Here is a 17,842-nt window from a genome sequence, read left to right as displayed (position 1 = left end):
GACACTTCTGCTCTTTGTGCCCATGGCATGTTTTTCAGTGATTTGTACGCTTTAATTTTTTATTTATTTGTTTATTTTTTTGGGGGGGGAGGAGAAATTCAATCCACGGCAGTGTTTTCTGGAGCTAGCCCACTTCTGCACGTGATGAAATTGACGCTTTGCAAAGTAGGTTCTGAAGATGCTCAGCGTCATTTTGCGCGTTAAAATGCTGTCCACGGGCTGCCGGATTTTTGCCTTTACGTACAGGAAGAAGAAATTTCCTGGGCTCTTTGAGGTTTCCAGCTCCTGAAGAGAGGAAAGCGCTGCTTCCCCTTTAAGCCCGGAGCGGTGTGTGTGTGAGAGTGTGTGTGAGTGCGCGTGTGTCTCCTCCTCTTTGAGTGACACAGCACTTAGATATGCCTATCAGTAACTTAAACCCCACAAACTCCACCTTCTAAGTGAGGAAGCTGTGGGTTGATGGAAATGTAGCGAGCAGATTGAGACAGACAGTGAATCATTAGCAAACTGCATCGCCAGGATGAACTTGTCTGGAACCTAAAAGGAGAAAACAGTATCCGAGTCCTCCGCGGTGCCGGGCTTTGCTAAATACAGCCAAAGTGGATCTAAAAGCTGGTTGATCCCCACTCCAAGATGCTGCTGGTTTCCCAGCGGGTAGAAGCACCACGTATGGAGCCGCATATTCCGGTAAGCAGCGTCTGAAATCGATACCGCCGGGGAAGTCGGAGTTGCGCTGAAGGAGCCGGGCAGCCCGCGGGCCGAGCCGGGCAGGGAAAGTTTTCGGGGACGCTTCGGGGCAGTTCCCGGCGGCGGAGCGGAGCCCGAGAACTTGGCCGAGGGTACCGCCGCGCTCCGCGGGAGCTGCCGGGCCCGGGGCCGGGACGTGCCGGCGGGTGGGGGGCCGGGGGGGCCGTGTCACCGCCCGCGGGCCGGGGCATTGCTGGGGCCGCATCGCGGCAGCGCTGCGTTGAACGCCGGCGGCTCGCCTTCACGGCCGGCCGGGGGGATTCTCATTTAAAGTCAGAGCGGACAGGGGAGGGTAAAGCCGTCACCGCGCGGGGACTCCTCCGGGAAGGTGTCACGCGAAGGGAGAAGCGCCCGATGCTGGGCTGCGTTTTTGTTGTATTCGTTGTGTTTTTTTTCTTTAAAGAACTCCCGGTATTTGCGTTAGCGGCGGCGTGCCCGGTTCTCTTCGGAGCCCGCAGCGCGTTACACCGGCGGGACTCGGAACAAAAGGCGCAGCGGAGCCCCGCAGCCTCGGGGCTCTCCCGAACGGAGCGCGGCCGCGGGGACAGCCCCAGGCGCGGGACGCGGCGCGTGCTGCTTTCCGTGGGACCGTTCGCGTGGGGAGACCCAACCGCGTGCGGCTGCCCCGCAGCTCCGGCTGCGGCGGGTTCTCATCCCGCGGCCGGGAGCTCCCGCAGGGCGCCCGAGGCGCTGCCCGGCCCGGCCCGGCGGCCGCGACCGCCCTCCGCCCGCCGGCACGGAGCCGGCTGCCGCTCCGCCCCTCGGCGACTCGGGCCTCGGCTCGGCGGGGCCGGGGCACGGCGGCTTTGTTCGGCCGCTGCCGGCAGGGGCTGTCACGGGGTGACGCGCCGGGGCCCCGCGCGGAGCGGCCGTTCGGCGGAGGGCAGCGCTTCGCGTTCCTCGCAGGCTTCCCCCGCCGCCTCCCCGGAACAAAGCACGCCGAGGCCGCTTTTGTTTCCCGGGGGCCGGCGGCGGAGCCCCGCCGTGGGCAGGGAGCGGCGGCGGGGGCGCCGCGGAGCCGCCCGCTCGGTGCTGCCCCGGCGGCCGCGTGATGGCCGCGCCGCGCCCCGTCGGAAGGCGGCGGAGCCCCGGGCGGAGCGCCACGAGGCGGTCCCGAGGGGGCGTGGGGGGGAGGAGGGGGCGGGAATGACCTCCGCTGGCCCTCCCCTGCCCGCCCCGTGCAGCTCCGTTCAGACCCACGAGCGGCCGTCCCTGGGCTCTCCTCCGCTGGGGCGTAGCACCCCCCGTTATGTAACGCGAGTGTTCCCCCGCTCGGCCCTGTAATCCCCGGTAATGCCGAACGGCCGGGGGCTGCCCCTCCCGGTGCGTCCCTTCCCCTCCTCCCCCATCCCACGGGGCGAGCTGCCGGGGAAATAAAGCCGCCGACGTGAGGCTACGCCATATGGTGCCTCCGGTGGGGGTGCAGCCGGGACGGCCTTGGACCTGCCGCCCCCCAGTCCCGCCCCGCTCGCCCCCCCCCGCTCCCCGGCCCCCCATCCGCGTTACCGGGTGCTGCCGGCGGGCGGGAGCAGCGCGAGGAAGTTGCACGCTGACGCCCAAAAAAGCAACGATCTGCTCCTGGCACTGACCATTTTCAGTTCTCGCTCGCTGCCATATGTTTGGAGAGGGGGAAGAAAAGGGAAAAAAAAAAAGCAATTTGGGAAAGATGCTCTCAGCTTGGAGGGAGGAGGTGGGCTGGGGGAGTGCGTTACGAGGAAATTCCATGTTAGGAAAGCATTAGCGAGGGGTGACTTCTAATGTTTTCCTGCCACTGACGTTGACAGTGACACACATGTGTGGGCTGAAATTGGAACGTCACTGAGTTTTTAAACTGAACCAGGAAATAGTCTGTTGCTCAGGGATAGAAAACAAATAGTGTGCATTGTAAGGCAGGTAACAGGCACTCCGCTGCTCCTCTCCAGTGGGTGAAAAGCTGCTTAGTGCGTAGAACCGAGCAGCCCCGATGGAACTTAGCTGCTACTTTTTAGAGATGGCCTTTTTATTTTATTTTATTTTTTTTGAATCGAGGTTTCCTGCCTCTATTTTTAATCCTTTTAACTTAAACTTCACAATCGGAAAAGCAAATATTGACAGGGCTCCGCTTGTAGTCCCTTGTAACTGTGTGGTTTGAACCTGCAAAGACTCCTGGATTTTTTTAAAGCTAGAGTAGTTGTTAAAGGATTTGGGGGGAGATTAGTAGTTACAGGAGGCAGTTGTATGTATTGACTCTCCTGTGTGGCCTCCTTCTCCACAGGTGGAAGTGCTTTGTGAATACGGTGTACCAGTGAACTGAATGTTAATTTTCACACCAGTCTCATTACCATCATTATAACGTGGTATCTTGAGAGGTTTTAAATGGGATTAGGGAGCTGTTGTGCCAGGTGCCTTCAGAACGGATGCGAGATTGACTATGAGGGCTCCCAACCCAGTTGCCAGCCAGCACCGCTGCCCCACTGTGCTGAGCAGAGCAACCCAAGGCTGGGGATAGCAGCAAGGGGGGGTCCCCCAGCCATCCTGCAGGTGGAATGCACTGCAGCTCACTGGTTCCTGGTCATTTTAATCGGTACATGTGCTATTGTGCTTGCTGCTTCCATGAAAGTCACCTTAAAATAACTTTTATGAGCATGTGGCCGTGGGAAGGTGAAGTAAATCTTGCAAAACCCGTAACAAACGGACTTGCCCAAAGTGGGGGTGGAAGAGTAGAAGGTTGTCAGAGCTCTTAACTAGGAGGGAAGGCAGGATCCCCAGCTTTCATTGTTCCCTTGTGCTGGCTGTTTCTGAGTTGTCAGCGTTTTTCAGCGTTTAGGAGAAGGTGATTATAAGTTACGATTCACTGATAATTGGTGTGGTCTCCAAATAAAGATAGCTAAATCAGTTTAAACGATGCTGGCGCCTCTCCAAGGAGCCCTCTTTGTATCTAACACATTTGCCATTCACTTCTTTAAGGAACAATTAATATTGTACACTGCTGTTTTTTCCTCTATGGGGAGAGCACTAGTGTAAGTCACTATGAAAGCTTTCTACCCAGTGTTCCAGTTTGATTTGCTATTAAAAGAAAAAAAAGTATTTCAAAGCAAAGGAAGCTGAAGACACACCAAGGCTTCGCGTTGAACTGTTTTATATCAATATTGATTTTTTAAGGGAGTTTATGTTATAAAGAGGGAGCTTTTATCCCCCTGAGCTCTTTGGCAATTATCTTCCTGCCATAAATGTTGATACGCACATAATGGATGTAACTAAAAAATCTCCTTATCCCAGCAGAAAAGGCTGACTGTTTGTTGGAGCAGAGAGAATGCTGAGAGTGTGAATAGACAAACCCATATGTCGCTGGTGAGAGAGATAAATGATGGACGAACGGGAGTTGGTTACTATGGATCAGCACAATAAACCAATTCCCATCATACACCTCTCTTAATAATATACCAGTTTCAGTGCCATTGACGGGTAACCTAGGTAGCACCAGTCAACTGTAAGTTTTTCAACTGTTCTTTTATACAGCTCAAAGCAGGGTTGGGACTGCTCTGATTCTTTTTCAGATGCGTGTGATACTTCCGTACTCATAATGAGTCGTGTTTTCTTCCATTCGTAAAAGGGGTTGGCTCAGAAAGGTAATTGCTTAAAAATATGTAAATAAAGTGTTTAGGTATTTCATAGCGTCGTCACCAGTGTTGTTTCTGGTTGTATGGGACTTTGGAAGATATGGGAATGTTGTTTTGCTTTAAGTGAAAATAGCAAAAGCATTTTTATTAAGAAGATGAACACACCTGCGGGATAGGCAGTGATCAGTAAGGTGGTTTTGACTTCCCGTGACCCACTTCAGGGCTGCCAGCAGCTCAGGGGAAACTTTGCAGAGCACTCTGTGCCGCCATCGCGGCCTCCTTCCCGCGATCTTTATTATTATTGCCAGCACTTGGCACAGAATTGACGTCTTTGTCAGTTAAAGGTTTCACTTTATGCCCTCCTCTTCTGCTGTCTTTCATTGCAGTTTGCTGTGGCCTGGGCTGCTGGCTCTGTTCTACGTGAAAATACATCTCATTGACAGCGTAAGCGGGGCCCTGTGGCTCCATCACCTCCCTGGCACCAGTTGTGCTACATGGAGTGATGCAATCAGAGAGGGGATAAGTAGCAAATGCAAATGTGCTATGAAGAGTCTTAATTCCTCTTGGGAAGCCTCCTCACTGATAGTAATTTTCTTGTTTTAAATGGAAGAAAATGTGTTGCTAAGTGGTTACTTGCCTTCAAGAGGCAAATACTCATTTTGTGCACGTTTTTACGTGCCGCGTCCCAGAAGCTGCTGGTGGAGGTTGGCTTGGTGCACAGCTTGGATGCTCCAGGAGGTGCAGGGTGCAGTGCTGCTTCTGCCGGGGACCAGCCCAGCACAGTAGAACGTACCATTGGGTGACACTCAGATTTGATCCTGGCATTAAGAACTTAAGCATCGGGCCCTCAAATAGGGAAGTGGGGTTGTTTTGTGCCCCCCACCCTGCTCAGTCTTGCCTATTGAAGGGAATGAGTTAGAAATGGAGCAGGTGAGAGAAGGTGCCAATGCAAGCTGCATTTATAGCGGATCCATGCAATGCCAGGGCCTGCCCTGGTAGCTAGTGGTGTGCCCAGGCAAGGGATGTGGGGTGTGGGCCCATTCCTCCCAGTGCTGCTGCTGCAGGGCCACGGGGCATTCGTGTGTGCTGACCTGATACAGGACCACCACTCCAGCAGGCTGTGAGGTGCCAGGCTGGCTGGAATTGCTCCTTCCGGGTAGGTGGCTCTGCTGGGGAGGGGGAAACCATAATTCATCAGTGTGCCCTGTCCAAGGGCAGGCGTTGCTTTGTGACTTGTTGAAATTCACTTCACTTTCCCCTGAAAGGGACTTGGCAGTGTTATTGATAAAGAAGTGTTACATAAGCACCCCATCAGGCATGTCCTAATTCGTTAATAATTGATGATCTGGGTAGTACAGAAATACCAGCATTGTTAATGCACTCCCACACTGATCTGCAATCTCAGCCAGCCCCACGTTTTGCTTTTCTAAGTGTTTTCTTTATCTTCTTTTGGTGTTTTCTTTTTTTTTTCGGCAGAATTTCCCTGCTGCTGTGGTCATGGTCCCAGCTCAGGCTGGGGCTCAGCCCATTGCAGCCATAGTATGGATTACCTCTGCAGGTTAGCTAAGTTACTGTTTTACCCCACGGCAGCACAGGAGGACTGTCCCCTCGCAGAGGTGCACTGCGTGCCTGCAGGACGGGCTCCCTGGGTGCCCCATTCCCACAACAGGACTCCTCGGTTCTCTCTCCTGAGAGCAGGCTGCTCTCATGTGGGCTTGGAAGCTGGCTGCTCCGATCCTGCCATGGCACAGAGGTTGGAAAAACAGTTACTTCTGTCAGTGCACTCAAACAGAAATACTTAGAGGGTATCGTCAAAGGGAGTGGGCTGCCTCTTTGTCTTGCATAGTTATGCTTTTGCAATTCTGTGGAAGTTCCTTTTTTCTCTAGAATTAAACACCAAGCCGGTTTGGGACTTACAGCTACCCAGGTTGTACCTGGTACTGTTTTCAGAATAACACAGCACAAATACTCTGTTGTGGGCAGTGAAACCCATTGCCTGCATCAAAATCGGAAGAAGCAAGGTAACTTTCCAGCGGTGTTGTGCAATGTAACACCATTGTTCACTTTTATTAACATCCAGAGTGGATTATGCAGCAGTTAGGAGCCTGTTCTGCTGCACAAAAGCCTGTCTTCAACATCAAGTGGTTGATCCTGATCAGGCAGTACGCAGCCCCAGCTGCTCGAAGCCTTCATCACTTCATCACGCTCGCTGCAAGATTTGCGTGTTGGCCTTGGCTACTCGAAGGCTTGCTCTGAATTGCAGTGTTCCCCTTGTGCTCAGGGTGTGCTTGCCAACCTCTCCTGTGCTTTGTGCAGAACGGGGGAAGACTGGCAAGCTTTCTGTCTTCTGCAGAGAGCACAGCTCTGCTAAGCTGCCTGTCTGTCAGGGATTAATTTAACCTCTAATTACTACATTTTCTTCACAGTTTGCTGCACATGAGCATGTTATAACAAAAGCACAAAGAACTATGTCATTTTATTTAGCCACTACTCTGAAATTAATTTAGGGGGTACAGAGTCAGATCTAACACACTTGGTGTTAAAATAATTGTGCTGGCATTAGAATTAAAGTACATAATCTTGTTGTTTCTAATGATACAACAGTACTAGTGTAAATAGCGCTGTTAACTTGTTAGTCTTAGCCACCCTAATAGAAATGATACGTATTTACAGAGAAGTACCCATAAGGATGGCATCACCAAGAGATTTACCCCGGTGTGGCACAGTTTGTGCTCCATTCCCAGCAACCATTTTGGGTTAGGATTCAGGGATATCAGCTGTTTTTCCCAAAAAGGTCTTCAAAATCACAACAAACAAACATTTAAGATGCCCTGGGTTTCTTCCAGCTTGGATAATCTTTTTTTTTTTCCTTTTTTTTTTTTTTCCCAAAACATGCAGCATGTTGGGAACAGCACAAAAGGCCATATGTCCTCTTCTGTCTGCTCATACTGATATCAGAAATACAATATCGCATGCTGTATCGAGAGTCGTGTCTGGTCTGGCTGGAAGGAAGGGAAGAGCCTGGATTTGTTACAAAACATATAAAGAACTTCATCTCTTCAGTGTAATATTTACAAGCAGGTGTTATTTTCATTTGGATCGGGGATTCATTTGGATTGGGAAATGCAGCCTATCTTCAGCTCAAGTACGTTTCCTTAAAAGAGCAGTTGTTACGTGGGCCAGATCCAGCAGCTGCCTCTTCGTTCTGCCCTGTGTCCATCACCTCTGAGCAGACTTGCTGACACGGCTTCAAAAATGCAATTTTTCACACAGGGTTGGGTGTGTGGAGTTGTTGATTATGTACTGGCAACTTATTTCGAGCGAAAACAGAAGACAGGTTGTATATTTTTGTGTCGTGTATTTTATAAAACACAGGCCCAACTCGGTAATTCTCCAGTAAAAGCTTTTAGTGCATTTGATGGGAAATTTTCCCCAAAGATTCCCCAAGGTCAGGTAGGACACAGTTAGAGAGTCAAAGCTTGCAGTCCCTTTCTCAAAAGGAGGATTAATGTGGCATCGTTATCCAGGCTCGCAACAACAGTGACACGGGGTTGCCAAAACAGCAATGGATTGAGGTGGATGATTGATTCTCTCCGCTGCGTTATTTCTCTGAATTCTTTCTTCAGTTCTCCAAATTCCCAAACTGTAACCAGTTGCTGTAATTATTTACTCTAATAACTTCCAATCTACAAATAAACTGAATGGAAATGGAGATCAGCAGGTGTAAGGGCCGTGGTGGTTCGGCAAAGTGAGCGCAGTGTGGGCGGCGGTGTGGGACGGGTTGCAGGTTCCTGCTCTCACTGCTGGTGGATATGAGTCTTGAAATAACAATTTGGAGATTTCCTAGGATAAAAGACAAGCCTGAATAAAACCTTCGCTTGTTTCAGAACTGTTGGATTTTTTTTCTAAGAGGTTGAGAGTCTACAGCCCATCTGCAAAGGTGGAGGCAGTTCTTGGGGGTCATCATCTCCCAGGTTCTTAGATGGCCATTGTAAAATTCAGATAGTGGTGCTTTACCTTAGGGATGTGTAGTGTGAAGGTTAACTAGCCAAATATTTAGCAAAGCATGAATAGTTGTAACTAGCTGAGGTCTTTAGGGACTTTTCATGGAGCTGGAAATTATATTGAAAGTAAAGGAAATGTGTCTTACCCTGAGTCCCTCCTCAGTACGCATGATAGTTTTATTTCTTTGTTTTAGGTAAGGAAGTGGATTTTTTTTTCCCTGAAATCATGTCATAGTATCTTATTTCTTGCTGAAACTTTACAATTTGAGGAAAGAAAAAAAAAAAAGAGAGAGAGAGAAAATATTTAAAGACAAAAATGGCATCTGCTCTCAGGGAGTTATTTTAATGTTTCATTTTCAGTCCCAGATCTTCGTAGGTTAACTTTTGGGCAAAGGTAAACAAATGAATCTTTTATGAAGACATCCATCATGCACAGTTCCACTCACACGCTAGAAGCTTTTTCCCCGTGCAGCTGCATTAGCTTGAGAACAATTACACAACGTGCATTTGATGTGGTTATCAAATGGATACTGACTGTAATTTCATTTTGCTTTGACGAGTTACTTTAAATCGTACTGGGTTCTTCACAATTCCAGGTTTATATATGGAAATGATTTCTGAATTCATCCGGTATTTCAGTAACCCAGTGGGTTATGCTGATTGTTGGACACTTTGAAGGACTTGACTTTTCCTGTTCTTTTAACTTACTTATTTTCTTAATTAACTCTGTTGATTTAAATAAAGTCACACAGACTGAGAAAACCTCAAGTATATAAACGCTGCAGTCAGAAATACAGGCAAAAGGTTTTGATCTCTGACTGCCAAGTGGTGACTCATTAAAAAGGAATTTTTGTTCCTCCCTTTTCAAAGGGTTACTCACTACCAAGTAGTAAATATCTAGTTTTGATGCTACTGCACTGAAATGCCGGACATTGTTGGTGTACTAAGTCCAAACTCTCTAAGATTATTTGATCACAGTCTCCATTAAGTTTTCTTTTGTTGATTTTCTCTATTAAAAAAATCTCTTGGGGGAATTTTTTTATGCTTTACCCTGTCAGTTTGAGTGTATTCAAAAATGAAATATGTTTGGATTATAATAACAGAGGACCTTTTCCATGCTTTAAGCAGTGGGTCATTCAAATTATTTTTAAACACACAGGACTATGCAAGCACTAATTTATTTCTAATTTTGCACTGGGGAACATTAGACAAGGACACTGGAGTTTGCTGAAATCCAAAAATTTCCTTCTGCCTTCTACATTAAGGACGTATACTTTCTGTTTTCTAGTATTTCTATGTGTAAAACTGTGAAAAGAAATCATATTGAAGTCAAAATCCAACTGAATGAATACCCTTTATTTTTTATTTTTTTTCCATCAATTTCCATACTATTCTTGACTTTCTGAGCCAGCTTCTTTGTCTTCCCATTCTTACCTATTCTGCACCTTCAATGAAAGGGCTCAAAGGCATATTTGAATCTTCCAGCTCATCTTTATGGGTGGATTGCTTTGAACTTTACGTAGCACTGGGAGGATGTTTTCTTGGTTGCAGAAACACTTGTGTTTGACTTGAAGCAGAAAGAGAGTGCGTTCAGGCTTTTCCATCTTCATGAGAAGTGAATCGTAGTCCCTGATCCCAGAAGGTAGATCAGCCTTAATTTCAAGTGAAAGTCGTGCGTCTTCAAATAACTTCTTGTGTCAGCTGAAGTTCAATATTCTTGAATTCCAGAGATGTAGACGAGTAGAATCTGAAGTTGAGGGCAAGTGTGAAGGATGTAAGAGAAAATGTAGATGCGTTTCCTGATGCCTCTCTCCCCTCCCCTTCAGGGCTCCCAAAGTCTGTCAGCTGTAATGGAGGGATTTGATTACTTCGTAGCGTTAGGCTAAAAGAGTAAATCTAAGTGCCTTGGGAATGAAGAACTGTTCCAGCAATCAAAACCAACCAAGTTAATAACTGTGAAGTGTTTCTGCACACTGCTGCTGCCGAAATGCTACCCAGAGAAGTGCTTGGGGGGCCCTGGCACGGGACCAGTTGGTGGGAGTGAGGATGCTCCCCGTGTACTCTGACAGTAATCGGGTGCTATGTGCTGCGCTCTGTGTTTTGAAGAAGCATGGGTCTTCTGTCACTAATGAATTATAAAAATGTTAAATTTTGCAGGCTCAACTGTGTGTTGCTTCCCCTTCTCAATCATTCCGATATGCCTGGAAAAGCTTGACTTAGGCAGTCTTAGCTGTCTTTCTTTAAAATACTTTTGGCTATAGGCATCTTCTACAAATTGTTGTTGTTGTTTTTTTTCCTCTTGACAGCTCTTCTCACCCTTCACCCCACCCCCAAAAATCCAGCCAGAAACTGAGCATTTGTCTGTCCACAGAGGGAGTCTGAATTCCAAATCAGCCACTCCAAACAATTGCTGGCACTCGTGCCCAGCTACGTACAGCCCAGAGTCACTTGTCAGGACAGCGTGCAAAGAAATGTGAGCTACAGCAGAAGTGTCAAGTGCTGTGGTGTAAGAAACCCTCTGCTACTTGCCTGCATGGAACTGATTTTGGATGTTGTTGCTTGTGAAGATAAGGCATGAGCTAATTAGTGGAAGTCTTATACAAGCCAGCAGCTTTAATTTTATCATATCTGAGAGTGGCAGCAGTGGCAAACAAGCAGTAAATGGCCGCCTGTGGCTGCCCGCCAGTCCTTTTGGAGCATCTGTATTGAAGACTCCGTGACTGTCAGTTCAGGATGTAAAACGCTCACCCCTTTGCAGCCCTCAGCTCATCCAGAGAACATCCCTCTGCTGCTTGTCCCACCAGGAGCAGCAGCAGGTTCTGGCCTTCATGCTGGGCTCTACCATCTGCTCCCTGAAACACAGCGAGACAAACTGTTACGCTTTGCAAGAAGCGCAGGGCTTGATTAAGTTCAATTACCCCCCTGTGGGGCATGTTTGCAATGCCGAGGGGATTAGGTGGCACGCATTTTCAAGAAATACGTGTTCATTATTAAGAAAGGTTGTGCAATAATATCCAGTGGTCATTTCCTTTTGGAGCGTAGCTCTGTGTCTGCATAGCTGTTTGTTTATGCATACCGTTGGGCCCCAGCACGGAGGAGGACCGGAGGAGGACCGGCTCTGCGGCGCAGGCTGGCCGAGCTGGGGCAGCCAGAGCTGCTGATGGAGAGCCAGGGAGCTCACGGCCGAGCAGCGGAGAGGTCTGGGGCACGAGGAGGCCATGGTAGGGGTGAGAGCCATGGTGGCTGGGACGGGCTGGGCCCAAAGGGAGGGTGAAGCCACGGGCTGGGGAAGATGTTGGGACACAGTGAGGTATGGAGAGACGGGAGGTGGAGCAGAGATGGTCCCTCATGAGCATGTCACCACAGCAAAGTGAGGCCGTCAGCTGTCCTAAGGGAGAGAAGCTTGCTGCTGTGCCTCAGTTTCCCAGTGAGTTATGGAGGGCTCATTGCTGTAAGGGTTTAGCAGCACGGGGGTTGGAAAAGCAGACTCTTAGGGGCAAAACTGTACTCCAAGCCTTGCCCTGTCTGCTCAACGCTCACATGCCAGTGATGTTGGTGTTGCTTCAAAATGCCTTCACCTCCAGGGAGCCCAGGATGGCTGAGACCTGCACCAAGGGGTGGGGGAGAGGTTTATAAGGGCTGTGACCCTACATCCAAGGGCCATTTAGGCTTGGGGCGTGTAGAGCTGGATCCCTGGGGGGCAATGCAAGGGCACCTTAAGCTGCAGGATCCCGCTCATCCCCACAAGGTCCAGCATCTCCACGTACTTCTGCTTGAACAGAAAATGATTCCTATGTGCCAGCTCACTGTGTGCTCCCTCAGCACTGCTTTATCTCCATTATATATATTTTTTTTATTAGTAGTAGTATTGCAAGCGTTATTTCTTCTTGTGCTCTCTCTTTTGTACCTCTGCATTGCTCTGCTAGCGGTGTTGGCCTCCCAGCAGCAGCACAGAGATGGGCCGGGGAGCCAGACTGAGCTAATGTGATAGGACTTTCAGTGACAGGACTTCTGTATGGGCATGCCAAACGCTCAGCAACCCGGCCTGCCATTCACTGTGCCACTGCAGCATGCACCCGCTGAGCCTGAGCAGTGCCAGCCCTGGGCCAGGAGTCATGGTGTGCCTGTGCTGCTACTAATGCTGCCCAACTTTACTGCTCCGTGTTTTCACCTGGCACACCTAATTCCTGTGCAGGGCAGCCATGGGTGCTGAGCTAGGTCTGTAGATCTTGCTTTAAGATGTTAAATAGCCTGGCACTTGTCCCACGTGGAGCAGCAGCAGTGCCCAGAGTAGCGTGTGAGCCTTCCCCAGGGCCGTCTGTGTGCCCGAGGTGCTTCCAGGCAGTGAGGGGTTGAGCTGCTAGTGACTCACCTTCCTAAATCTCCTTCTTCCCCTGAAGTTTGCGATCATAAGCTGGGTTTAGATTCTGCCAGCCTGAAGAGACAGTCATATTCTCCTTTACAGCTTCTCCAAAGGAAGGAGACACAATTGAGTGTTTATGCAGGCAGACAGGAGTGTAAAAGATTCTTGGTTCTCTTCTCACATGCAGAAAAATGAGTCACTGTGCATTTCCTTATTGAAAAGGGTCTGACTTATCAGTGTGTGTGCTCAGAGGTGAATGCCTATGGATGCTATCCTGTAGTTTCTTTCCTCCATGGCCCTACTGCAAGTGGACTTCAGCTAGTGTGATGTTAACTCACTCTGTGGATATATTTTGAAATGGGAACATCACTTTTCTTCTGATGTATGCTGAGTAACAGGGGAATTCTTGATTAGCTTTAATATAGCTATACTACTCCAGGAAACTATAGTTCCTGAATTGCACAAAGGCTCTTTGAACACAAATCCTCATGCGTGTCCTGGAGATCCTCTTGGTAGGTGTGGTGACCAAGATTAATGTTTGCCCGATGCCTTTCATCTCCCAAGCACTTTACACAGGACAAGCATTTCATCTTCCCAAGAGATGCATGAATTGGGTGAAATAAGTTTTACCGTCTGTGCTTTACTTCATTAGGTGGGGAAACTGAGGCAAGGAGATGAAAGTTCCTCGCTCAGAGTTTCAAAGGAGGCCCGAGCTGGAACTGTAATTTCTGGCTTCTCTCCACCTTTCCAGCCTGCTGTCTCTTCTGTCTGGGAGGAAACAGTGGGACCGACTTTTGAGTAACAAAATAAGAGGAATGTTGTGAGGCACCTGAGCAGATGTTGCACTTGTGGCACTCAGCTGGCCCTGCCCAGCTATGAACCCTTCCCCTCCATGGGGTCTGAAAGTGTCACCCAGGGTTTTATTGTTGAGCTGCAGAGCATTGCTGGAGCTCTCCTTAGGCTGATACAATCTCTTACTTAACCACTGGTCCAACCAGCTTGGAAATACAAGTAGCGCTGAGATTTCTGGATGACTTCTTGAGATGCTCCTTGGGAGGTGGACTGGGACACGCCTGAAATACGTTACCGAGTTTTAAACATGGAAAAATGATTTGTGTGATTCGGACAGGGCTCCTCACAGAGCTTAGTGCATGTCTGTGCTGGACAGGCCCCGCGTTGCATGGAGGAGCGATTTCAGGGCTGGCTGGGAGGGGCAGAGCCCCGCTTCCCTGGCACGGCAAACCATTCAAAACGTTTAATTAGTTGTTCTGAAAAGCTAGCTCTCCTCTCTGGAGGGAGGAATGGTGTATCAGCAAAAGCTGACCAAATTGTAGCAAATCAATTCCATGGTAATCCGTTTATTTAAACTTTGGTGCTTAATTTTATAAGCTCTCCTCAAGTGTTCCTGTGCTCCCGTTCATTAGCTGGTATTCTTCTGTGCTGTTGCTTGGAGGTTTGTGCAGCAGATAGCAAAATGGCCAGAACATGCCACTCCAAACTGCCTCTAAACGTAATTCAAGCAGGTCTGCAATAATAGTGCTAAAAGAAGAGCTATTTAGCAGCATTATTAATGGGCAAAGAGTTCAGGCAGGATTATGAAAAAGTAAATTTTTATTAAGAGTGGAGGAGCTAGAAGAATGGACTGATTGCCCTGAGTCTTCTGGGCCCTCAAGCGATCAATTTCCCTTTCTAGTATTCAGTTACTTGCTAATTGTATTGATTTTTATCAAATATGTGTACAAATCAATTTTATATTTTAGTGCTGTTAAAAGCTTCCTTCCTTCCTTGCAGGCAGCGGGGCTCTGATTGTCCTCGCTGCCTTCTTCCTTTCTTTTAATGCTTTTATCTGTGTGCACGTCTTCTTTCGGACTTGCGTATTTCTCTTTGGAACTTGCACCTGACCAGGTGGGGATTTTGCGTGGGTGCTGCGGGCCGGAGCAAATAGGCATCACTCAGACAAGAGCTTCACAGACACAGTACAACTGTCTGCTGAAGCCAGAATTGCAGGAAAGGGATGTGTTGCATCATCGAATGGGTGGGTACGAGTGACCGGAGTGCGTGACCCCCGAAGAGCAGGAAGCACTGCTCACACAGGAGTTCAGCTGTGTTGCAGCAGGGCTGCCACTAGAAACAAAGAGCGATGCTGAACATGACGTGCTCTTATCGAATAAACATGAAAACGAATGTAACCAAAGCACGACTCCTGAAATAACACAGGCTGCTTCGTCAGCCCCGGCTCCGTCATTTCTGAAGAGCAATCCACGCGCTGCGTAAAGCGGCTGCTGGAGACTTGTCTGAGCGAAGTGAATGCATCAACCTCTGAATAAAGTACAGCAACATTCTCCATTGTGTTTGTTTATGCCCATGGCAGTTTAAATTGTTCCTGTCAAGCTTACCTGTTTTCTAGGGTAGCACACACTCGCTCACTCCTTTTAATGCAAGTTACACCGTTTGGAGTTGGAGAGAGTACCTCTGGCTTTTGTGTAAGCCTGAGAAATTGGCTCTCATAATTGAAATGTTTGGGTATGTGCAGGCTGTCAGGTCCCCCCTGAGAGACTCTGAACTTTCAGTGGTGTGAGCAGAACAAGGAGGGCTTGGGCTCGGCTCTCCTGCTCGCCTCTGACTGAATGTCACACTGCGGACTTTATGGCACTACGCCTTCTGCTCTTATTGCCAAGGCATTTCGTTTTAAAGAACTCTTATCTTTTCTTCAGGAGGGAATTACTCTAGGAAGTGTTTGGGTATATTCACATATTCAGTAAAGATACCGGTTTCATTAAAAAAAAAACAACTAATATAATGGAAGGGACACAAAGGGCTTTCTGTTTTATGCTGATCGCTTTTGTCTTTTCGTTTTTGCCCTGGTTCCTGCTTCTGCTGCCCTCTCTTCCTTGCCCAGCAGCCCCAGCTGGGAGCCCCAGTGGGAGCACAGGTCCAGCAGCCTGCAGGATCCGCTCCCAAAGGCTGCAGGGGGTGGCAGGAGGAGAGCCCTCTTCACCCACACACGCTGTATTTGCATGGCACTGCGGAGCTGGGCTTGCTGCACCGAGACCCCCAGCATCAGCTCACTGCAGCCCCACCATGGGATGCCCCATGGCCGCAGTGCTGCGCTGCTTTGCTGGGGAGGCAGCCCGTGCCAGCCACGTTGCCTCTGGCTCTGTGTAGTGTTGTAAACTGGGAGTACGGTTTTGTCATGAGGTTCAACAGCACCTCTTGTATGAGGAATCGCGCGCTGGATGAGCTGTACGAGGGGTCATTACAGCAGAGAGAAGATAAACGTGCTGGTTCTGCTGGAGGCTGTCCTCGGGCTGTTTGTTATGTGTCTCTAACACTGTCACTACATCACACACTTCCTCGATCTCCGTATTACCCTACAAGCCTGTCTAATGGGATCCTCTGTTGCTGATTCCGGCTTACCCTGACCTACTTCTTTCTTGTGTCCCAGCAAGCTGTCAGGAGCTATCAGAGCACTGGGAGCTGAAATAAACACTCACTGAGGGGAAAAGCGAGGCTGTCTCTGGTGAATTTAATTAGCTTTGTTTAACTGGCTTGTTTGCTTTGTAAATCATATCATTTTTAGTCAAATTTAAGGGATAAAAAAAATCTGTAATTAAAATCAAACGATGCACAACCTTAAGAAAAGTCAAGGGTTTTAGAAGCTCAGTACAAAAAGTCATTTAGTTTGCAATGCATTTATGGTGTCCTGAATATTTTAGGGGAAAGAAGGCAGAATTTGAGGTGCATCTTTCATCAGGCAGATAGGACAACATTTATTACTAGCTGATGCCTCCACTTTTCTTTGAATTGGGAAGGGAAAAAAATAGTCACTGTGTTTTGCAATTAAGCCTCAAGTCCTTTCATCCGTACTGCCAGATTAGCGGATACCATTTTTGAATCCAAATAAAGATCCGTAATTGTTTCTTTCTGTCCTGTGGCCAAAGCCTTCATATTGCCCGCATTCTGAAGCAGCGCTGTCTCATGCAGCCCTGGCTGGAAGCACTCCTCTTTGCACTCCTCTTGCATTTCTGAGTGTTAGTACAGGAATCGCTGTGATTTTCGCCCTGGCAGACAAATGAAGCACTGACTCGGCGAGCCATCGCTGGGCTGACTTTGGAAGTGCTTGCGGTGTTTTTATCAGGCTGTACGTTATGTCTTTCAGGTGCTTTACTGTATTTCAGTGTGGCACATTTCTCTTTTAACAATTGATGCTCTTGCTCTTGTCAGCTTAGAGTCTAATCCTCTTGCCGTTGAAAATGATAAAAGCCCCATGAATTCCTAATATTTCTTATCAAAATCTGGCTAAACTGTAAAGCATCTGACCCCAACTTCAGATTCTTCTCCCGCAGAAATATGTTTCTTCCCTGCATCACACATACCCATTGGTAGAGCCTCCCAAGCCCTCAGCTTATAAAAATCCACACATCCTTGTGTTAAGCTGCAACATGAACAGAAAAGGATTAAAGGACCACTGAGAGAGAGATGGGTATGGATGAACTTGCAGCGTGCATAAAGGTGAATTACAGAATAAAATGACTACCCCGGAGTATAAAGGGAATTCAGAATCTGTTCCACAAAGCCGCGGTACTTCTTCCCGTCCTTTGTAACGTTGGTCAAGCTCTAGTACCCCACTGAGACTTACTTTGGTTATGAATTCATTGAGGAGTATAATGAGCAGCTTGATGGCTTCTCAGCAGCTCACCAGCTTACTGATTGCTGCAAGATTTCGAAGGAGAAATGCTCTCTCCTCAGGAGGAATTGTGCAGGTCCCTCGGCCCCATCGGACTGTGTGGGACAGGATGCTCGGCAGTGATGTTAGGAGTGGAAGTAGTGTGGAATTCTCATCAATCATGCTGGTTTTACAAAATCCAATCAAAATAAGAATGTCCAGGTGAGGGGAAAGCCAACAGCTGTCTGCTGAAATCAGGTGAGCTGGGTTTGCTGCCCTGCAGCAGCTGGGAATAAAGCAAGTTGAGCAGAGGCATCCTCGTTAAAGAATTCATGTATCTTAAATGCCGCCCCCGGATGGAGACTGGAAAAGTGTAAGTACTGAAGCTCCAGAAACTTTGCTTATGTTCTGTTATGTCCTGACTCTCCCTTATGGATTGAGATCTGAAGTATTTTTGGCATCTGAG

At 48.4% G+C, this 17,842-nt stretch overlaps 1 protein-coding gene across 1 annotated transcript in view; it reads left to right on the top strand.

Annotated features, from left to right (window-relative positions):
• Window positions 1-411: 411 nt before the first annotated feature.
• The window catches only part of MAMLD1 (mastermind like domain containing 1), a 73,047-nt gene continuing 55,616 nt past the window's right edge, over window positions 412-17,842 (top strand). Inside the window, exon 1 of the mRNA XM_065729735.1 lies at window positions 412-684. Within this exon, the coding sequence (XP_065585807.1) occupies window positions 631-684 (54 nt within the window). The 5' untranslated portion in view covers window positions 412-630. The remainder of the gene's footprint in view (window positions 685-17,842) is intronic.

Source organism: Cyrtonyx montezumae, unplaced genomic scaffold, assembly GCF_038088225.1.
Source record: "Cyrtonyx montezumae isolate F1298 unplaced genomic scaffold, pur_monq_1.0 scaffold_11, whole genome shotgun sequence".
In the NCBI taxonomy this organism is placed as follows: domain Eukaryota; kingdom Metazoa; phylum Chordata; class Aves; order Galliformes; family Odontophoridae; genus Cyrtonyx; species Cyrtonyx montezumae.
Note: the sequence above shows the minus strand (reverse complement) of the source record. Positions and strands in the feature narration are given on the sequence as shown.